Genomic DNA, 8,357 nt, shown 5'->3' with positions numbered 1-8,357 from the left:
TTGATGTTGCCATTAGGATTGTTAATTCCTCCGGTCCGGCTCTCAGAAGGAGTTAACTAGCATGTCTAATTTTTATTCCTAAATGCCCAGAGAGATCTCTCGCCTCGGCGTGTGTCCGTTTGTGTGACTTTTTATGTTTTCCGTGTTGAGCCTGAAGATGTCTGAGGAAGGATATCCGTCACCGGCGGTGAAAGCCCCCGCCGACAGCAGGTCAGAGGATTCAAACCGGCTAATGTGACAGCGATGGCAGTCAGGGAAGGAAGTGACAAATACAGCAGAGAAGTTACAGCCACATAAATGCTGTTGTTAGTTTCCCTGAAGAGTTTGCACCAACAAAATAAACCACACGAAGCTGTGCCACTCGTATTTAAGAAGAGCACAGTTATTGTTTCACTGGTTAACTATTAACTGTGCTTTTTGTTGTTGTTGTTGTTGTTGTTGTTTTTTTTAAATTCACTTTTAGCTTGAACACCCCTGAAACACAGAGAAACAACCCTGGGAAGACTCCCATACAGATCCTGCACGAATATGGAACCAAAACTGGCAACCTCCCCGTGTATGTGCTGCAGAAGGCTGAAGGGGAGGCCCACCAGCCCATCTTCATCTTCAGCGTCAGCATTGGAGATGTGAGCAGCACAGGTAGGCAAACGGTCCCACAGCTGGCCTCTTATGTCAACTCAAGCTTCAGTCGTGGCTCTGTTGACTCTGTTGCGGCAGTGTGTTCTTATATACATCCTCCTTATGCCTTTTTGACAGGGCTACCTGACCTCTGGTCAAGAACAGTGCAGACCCAGAGAAGGCGATGTAAAGCATGTTCACAGCTCTCAGTCCTCTCTTTCTTTGACATATTCAAACAACAACGCTAGTGTACATTACATTCAAGTCAGATTGTCCTCTTCAGTGTTCATCTTGAATTTCGTAGGCAGTACATTGAGACATGCTTATATAATTGGTTCAGGAACTCTTGTGGGTCTCTGTGGTTTAAAGCTGGAATTAAAATAATTGGCTAATTGGTTTGAGGTCATTGCACCTACAGTTAGATAAACTTAGCCCTTAAAAAATGACTTATGTAATATATTACCTACTCTGCTGCCTTATGTGTCTGTTTTTTTTGTTTGTTTCAGGTCAAGGTCCCAGTAAAAAGTCTGCTAAACACCAGGCTGCAGAGGCCGCCCTCAATATTCTGCAAATAGATGGCGGAGCAGTGTGAGTAGAGATCAAATGCTCAGTTGTGGACAGAAAACGAATTGTTTACTGCTTATCATCACTGTCATCAGATAATTAGTTGGACAATGGGCAGATTAATGGATACAATGTTAGCATTTTGAGCAGAATTGTATAACTGCAGTGATGCATTAAAAATGTAAAAATTTCCCAGTAGCAAAGATTTTGCATGTAAGAAGATGATGCTGTCCATCGTCAAACGTCAGTGTAGATGGAATATCTTTGGGTCTTGGGGTGTTGGTTAGCTAAAATCAGATATTTAAAGCTTTCATTGAGCCCTCAGAAATTACTACAGGCATATACATTTTGTTCACGTGTTATATGAATAAATAAAATGATCAGTAAAAAAAAAAAAAAAAAAGTAAGAAAATTATGACTCTTTAAAGCCCTACACTTTTGCAGTCCACAAATCAAACTGTCAGTCTGTGGCGAGTGTTGATCTGTTGCAGCTTTGCTTTGATGTGATTCCCTGCAGGAATGTTCCTGCGAAGGCTGAGAGTAATGGTGTTGGAGCTGAAACAAACAACCATCCCAACTCAGTGGGGATACTGCAGGTCTGTAAATCATCGCTGCACTCTTCTCTTGCACCTTTTGTTGTATGTATCTCTGTAATGCATTTTGCGGCACACAGGGACAACGACATCGAGTCTAATATGCATTTTAAATAGATGGAAGAAAAACTGTCCTTTCGTTACAGGAGCTGGCGTTGCAGAGAGGATGGCGTCTTCCTGACTACACCGTTGTAACAGAGTCTGGTCCACCACACAAGAGAGAATTCACTGTTACTTGTCGAGTAGAGTCCCTGACTGAGAAGGGTATAGTTTTTTTTTTTTTTCAAGCATTCATCATAGAATCCACATCAGTCCTGTCCTCATTCTCCTCCTGTCCTCATCCTCATGTTACAGCTGTAGGAAACTCAAAAAAGGCAGCAAAAAAGGCAGCTGCAGAGAAAATGGTAGCAAAGCTTCAAAGTCTTTCAGGTTGTTCTGAAATCACATGGGTATGATAAATATTTCTTGTTTTTTTCACATATAAAGGCAGTTGCAGGATTTCTGAATTTAAAGTTTATTAAATATTTTTCTTTGTTCCATCTAATTTTCAGATGCCTAAACCAAGTGTCCGAATTGAGAACTTAAGAAACTCGTCGGCGGAGAAGATGTCTTTGCTGAGAAGAAACCCCCTGAGCATTCCCAACACAGATTACATTCAGATGATTTTGGACCTGTCCAATGAGCAAGGCTTTGAGGTCACATACTTTGATATTGGTGAGACAGCCCACTCACCATCTGTGTTTCTCTTTCAAAGACATTGGGTGCTTTCAGATCCACTAGCATGCCTCCTGACTTCCTGCCTCATGAGTGCAGTTTGAGTAATGGCTATTTTTGCAGGATGATAAGAAAAGTAAATAATATGAAGTAATAACTAAGATAAACACTTATCGAATATGACATAAGATCATCTCAAAATACGTATCGTTTGATTACATGTATTGATTAATACATCACAGGGTAGTGAAGACAAAAAGGATGCTTTCCAAGAATAGAAAGAATTCAACACTTTATTAATCTTTGTGTGTTGTATGACTTTGTGAAGTAAGTGGGTCTTTTTTTGGCAGAGGAGCTGACGGTGAATGGGCAGTACCAGTGTCTGGCAGAGCTGTCCACCTCTCCAGTCACCGTGTGCCACGGCACGGGCATTTCCTGTAGCAACGCACACAACGATGCGGCACACAGTGCTCTCCAGTACATCAAGATCATGGCCTCCATCAAGTAAACACCACAACAGTAGATAATCACTTCACCCACAGTATTACATATATCAGCTGATAGCCAGCGGTACTGAGGCTGTAGATTTATTATATTTTTGTAATCATATAAACATAAATGCAGAAACTGAAGGTAAACATGACTTATAGAGTGAGGAAACTAATTCAATATTAATAATGAAATGTAAATTGAATTTTGTCAATGGATGATTATGGCGCTATAATTTTTTATATAGGACATCACATATTTAAGTGCCGTTGTGCAGCGTGGACTTGTGTAAATAAGGAAGGAACACAATAGTGAATATTTGGCAACACATGCCTGTGATATTTTTGTATTTAAATTTTAAGCTGTTTTGCTTCATTTATTTTTTCTGTGTTGTAAATTGCTTGCCGTTTTTTGTTAGGATGCATATACTTTTAGCTTCCATATGCTTTTAGATTTTAAATTCCATTTCACTTCATTACATTTTTTTTATTCCATTTTTATTCCCCAGTAACATTTAACTTCAGTCTGAATTTCAAAGTGTGATCTGTGCATTATGGCCCAGCAATTAGCAATCTACAAATAGCAAAATGTGTAACATATTTAATGTCCTCACTACTGGTGCAGAATAAGAGCAACAGAGGAACAGCATGTGTAAATACAGGAAATAAACCCGAACCCTAAATGCCAGTGACTATTTGTTTCTGTGACTGGTCAATAGATCAGAGGGAGCAGATTGCTGTGGTGCCTTCAGGAGCTGTAGCAGTATTGAATGAGATGTTTCTGAAGGGAGTCGACCACTTGACACACATCGATTTATAAGGAAGCACATCCAGCTAAATTAGTACAAAGACAGTTGCATCCAAGCCTGATCCATTTATACTTGATTTGTCTGGTTTGGAAATGAGAAAGGTCACGCCAGTCGCACCAAAGAACAGAAAAATCTGTTCAGCTAAATAGTTTGGGTTTTGTGCCAGTAAATCAGTGGAATTTCTAAGCGTAAGTTGTATTATGGAAGATCTATTTAGATTGAGCCTTAACCCTCAAAGTTGCTTCTGTTGAAGAGAATCTGATAAAAATCGTTTACTGTCGAATAGATACAATTAATTGATGATAGAAAAAATAATATAGACTATTCTGATTAGTGTTTCGTGGTGTGAGCCTTTTTGATGCAAAAATATATTCTATGCTTTTTTTTTTTTTTTTTTTTGCTTTACTCAGTTTGGCATCATTTCATTTTAAAGGGCAGCATTATTTCACTCTTTAACAACACACCTCCACATCAGCTGAGTTTTCCAGTTTTATTAGAACAAGCACTATGTAGCAGCAGTGTACAGTGGTCATGGAAAGATATGTACTTTGTCAAAATTGCACTTTAGAAGGTATCCATTAGGAAATTTCAAAGAAAAGAGCTGAAGTGTTTCATGATACATGTCAGTCTAAAACAGAAAACACAACATGACAGCCCAATTTAGAAAATGATTTTTTTTTTTTTTTTTTAAGTTTTTTTGTTTTTTTAATAAGGCATCTGCAACATTCATTGGCAGGCTAAGTTGTCTAGACATGCAGGTATAATGATGGATGAAGATCGCATGAGAGGGTTCCATGTTTTTTTGTTTTTGTTTTTTCCCCCCCCTCACTACAGTCTGACTCTATGATATCAAACACGACACAAAACTGTCAGATCTGCTGGGTTTCAGTCTTGGTTTTTTTTTTTTTCTTTTTCTTTTTTTTCAAATCACTGATGTAGGAGGAAAAGGGCTTTATCAGTAGTGACCCCTCTTCTAAAATGTACTGTATTTACAGTGATCAGTGAAAATGGACTGGTTACACAGTGGGAATAGCAGAGCTGTGCAGAACATCTTTGAACACTGCAAGCTTTCTGCAGTCACATAAACCTTTTTTTTTTTCTTCTTCTTCTTATTACATCAAAGACACGTCCTTCAGTTCAACCACGGCTAACTCTTCAGTATATTGTCTGTAGGCAGATGGAGACTGGAGAATGTGCGCAGATTGACTTGTTAATGGCATACCTTCTTCTTGGCATGGAGATTCTCATCAGTGGTGTGTTTGTGAGGCATTAATAAATGCATTAAGGCACAGCAAGTGAAACTGATGCTGACACGTTGTAGCATTGAGTTTGTGATTAGGGATAAAATTATACACACAATAAAAGTAATAAAAAAAATATATGGATGCAAAGCAGAACTACCTTTTTGGTTTGTACAGTACCATGTGAACAGTGCACACCGGATGGATTTGCCTCACATAGTTTTCCCTCATTTCTATTTGCCTTTCCTCAGGGTTGTCACCCTGCAATCCTGAACGTGGGCATCTGCCTAAAATGTGCTCTCATACACATTCTGTTACTGCTTGCATGTTTCGGGGTTGATTTAAATCAAAGGCCCTGTGTTTTATCTTATTTTACTTTAACAAAAAAGAGGGCATCAGTTAAAACATTAAAGCTTATCTGAATATCTATAGAAACTTCAAATAAGTAACTGGTGCTTTGCAGAAGCCCATATCATAGCAGTAAAGTCTCTGGGGAATCACACTTTGCATTTTAAATACAAACTACAATGCTTGTACAGTATAACTTAGCATTAATTCTAAAAATGTTTGACTCACCTAAAACTGTACTGAAACTGCATTTTCATGGGGTGACCTGTAGGTGGCTATGGTGTCTCATAATATGCACAAAGGAGGCTGAGGACTGATTAGTTCATTAATCAGAAGTTGCCAGTTTTCTTCCTTTCAGAACGTTATAAATGAAGACTTTGGTTGCTGTCAGAATTAGGGTGCATTTGAGACACTGCTTTGGCAAAGTGTGATGGGAATTTGTCATGATTGTTTTGCTGACTGGATGTTGAGTAAATGAGTGTTGGGCTTTGTAATGGAAATTATTTGCTTTTTAATGTCAGCTCTGTTTGTAAAGCACTAAAGTCCCTCAAGGGGCTTTGGAAACTGCAGTTTACTACTCCAGCTTTTCCTCGGTACTTAGATGACTATCTAATGTTTGAATTTCTGTAACTTGACTCAGACCAAAGTTGAAAAAGTGAATGTGCGCCCACCATAAACTGAGGGAGTTCTGTATGTATTTGCGGAAGCATGTGACTCAGTTGGTTTCATGCAACTGTGTAGGGGGAGTGGGAGGGCTGCTGAAAAGAGGCTTAGGCCCAGTTGGGCGAGGAGGGGGACGATGTAAATGAACTGTTTCCAGAGAGAGAGTACTGCTATCACACAGATTCAACAGTATTAAAAGGCAAGAATAAATAAAATCTGCCAATTCAAATAGTACTTTTCAACTAAATTCTGAGTCCAAGATATTTTATAAAAATACCTCTTTTTTTTTTCTACAATAATTGATGACATAGTAAATGCGGCTTTATGCCTGTGAAAGCTGCTCTCTAAACATGCATGGTATCATAGGTAATTAAAATGTCTACTTCATAGACTAGTCTAACCCAAACGGCTGTCAGACATCAAATGGCTTCCACTAAAAAGCATTAAGTCGTGTGACATGTCGTTTTAAGGCAAGGACATACTCAGAAGTCAAAGGAGCTGAGGACAGATCTAAATAGAAATGGTACGACTGTTGCCCTGACAACCCAGCTTGGACAAGCACGATGAAGGTGATCCTACAGGATGTTTCCATGGATGGATGACCGTGTGGCAGCGCCACAGACCCTTTACAGGGTCGCTGGGCATCAGGCCATTCCTCAGCTCTGAAGCCGTTCCTTCACATGCACACTGTTTTTTTTTTTTTCTCTTTTCTTTTTTTCCTTCATCATTAACGTGTTTCTCTTGACCCCGTTTTGTGCATAGATAACAGCCTTCTTGTCTGCAATGATGCTATGATGGACAGATAAAGCCATTTGCTACCACAGGCTCACTGTAGGTTCCATGTTGATGAAGCCAGGGTTTTTGCGGAGCTCCCAGTACATGTTGTTGGAGACCCACCTCTCCCTGTGATTGGAATCAACCACTTTCCTGCAAGAAAAAACACAAGTGCCACTTGTAAGAGATAAAGAGGGGGAAAAGGTGTCATTCTCAACAAATGAAGGAACGGTCAGGCTTCTGTTATTGTGGCTTGTAAATGCATTTTATATATTTATTAAAAACATATATTATCCCCCCTGAACTCAACTCTCTCTAACTGAAGACAAAAACAAAAAGCTTAGTTTATAGAGAAGGGAGGAAGAGAAAAAATGTTTACAAATGCTCAGTGTAGATGTCTCCTTCATGCTATTTTTTTGCAATACTTCCATGTCATCTATTATTATTGTTGTGGGTATTATTTTTTGGGTATATTTTCATATTTATGTGTTTCTTATAAAAAACAAACGCATGTCCATCAACTTATTGTGACAAACAAAAGCGCAGCTTTCAATATCATTTCCTGTTTGTGTCGCCGTTTTCAGTATTTTACTGTATCATTTGTTGTGTACACATTCTCCAACAGTGCTGAGGACTGTTCAGAGAGAATGACAACGAATTACATCCTGACCTTGAATGTATAAAAACAATATGTGGTGACAGTTTGAGCACTACACACACACACTACAGACAACGCATACTAATGATTGTGGAATAATTGGAGGACAGTATGATAGGATGTACAGATGGAAAAATACCCAGAGACCAAATCTGTTATGTTCAAACTTCAAAGTGATTTGAAAAATGTGGATCAAAGGTAAATTTCATTTACTTGAAATAATGACTTTTCCATTACATGGTAGTTTAACTATTCCCGAGCTTTTTTCACGAAGAACACAGTAGATGCTGGAAACATTGGGCTTCTCCTCTCTTTTCTCATTCTGCAGGTATCTCTGATTATGGAGCTGGAGTGCTACAACTACAAAATGCATCATTTTCATCATTATTTCAGTAATAATAATAATAATAATTATTGATGATGGCACATTTACCTGTGGCTACTAATATTATATCAACAGTGTGCACAGCTGTTCTTGCCCCTATCCCCTCTTTCTCCTCTCAACCCAACCAGCTGAGGCAGACCAGCCGCCCACCGGTGGACCAGTTCTGTTGGATATTTGTTCATGCTAAATGCCGTCTTTCCTTCCACTGTTGCCAAGCACTTTCTCTTTGAGGGAACTGTTGAGTTCCTATCTGTGATGATGTAAGTGCCTTGAGATTATGTATATTACATTTGGCACTAAGAAAATATGAATAATAAATGTGAATAAACAAATACATGCTCAAACTTTGCAGCTGCCATTGTGTTTATATAACACATTTGTATTTGAAATACAGCTACATATTTTTTTTTTCTATAGTCTCATGTGATTTTCTCTTTTTCTCTGACTTCCAAATTTAGCTTAGTTGTTGGTGAATAATTTATAGGTGAGAATTTAAATATCC

General features: G+C 38.7%; 2 protein-coding genes across 5 annotated transcripts in view; one reads left to right on the top strand and one right to left on the bottom strand.

The window, feature by feature from the left end:
• prkra (protein kinase, interferon-inducible double stranded RNA dependent activator) lies at window positions 1-4,159 on the top strand. 2 transcript variants are annotated; one of them, XM_029530677.1, is made up of 9 exons: window positions 1-210; window positions 464-639; window positions 757-804; window positions 1,125-1,206; window positions 1,700-1,778; window positions 1,922-2,039; window positions 2,130-2,224; window positions 2,327-2,489; window positions 2,840-4,159. In XM_029530677.1, the coding sequence occupies exons 1-9, from the start codon at window positions 134-136 to the stop codon at window positions 2,995-2,997; spliced, it is 996 nt and encodes a 331-aa protein (XP_029386537.1). In that variant the 5' UTR covers window positions 1-133; the 3' UTR covers window positions 2,998-4,159. The 2 variants fall into 2 exon arrangements, with proteins under 2 accessions (XP_029386537.1, XP_029386538.1); XM_029530678.1 differs by lacking the exon at window positions 757-804.
• A 105-nt stretch (window positions 4,160-4,264) lies between these two features.
• osbpl6 (oxysterol binding protein-like 6) overlaps window positions 4,265-8,357 on the bottom strand; it is a 29,596-nt gene continuing 25,503 nt past the window's right edge. For all 3 annotated transcript variants that reach the window (XM_029530672.1, XM_029530673.1, XM_029530674.1), the window contains one exon: window positions 4,265-6,965. In XM_029530672.1, coding sequence (XP_029386532.1) covers window positions 6,854-6,965 — 112 coding nt within the window. In that variant the 3' untranslated portion in view covers window positions 4,265-6,853. The remainder of the gene's footprint in view (window positions 6,966-8,357) is intronic.

This window comes from Echeneis naucrates, chromosome 21, assembly GCF_900963305.1.
Source record: "Echeneis naucrates chromosome 21, fEcheNa1.1, whole genome shotgun sequence".
Classification (NCBI taxonomy): Eukaryota; Metazoa; Chordata; class Actinopteri; order Carangiformes; family Echeneidae; genus Echeneis; species Echeneis naucrates.
Note: the sequence above shows the minus strand (reverse complement) of the source record. Positions and strands in the feature narration are given on the sequence as shown.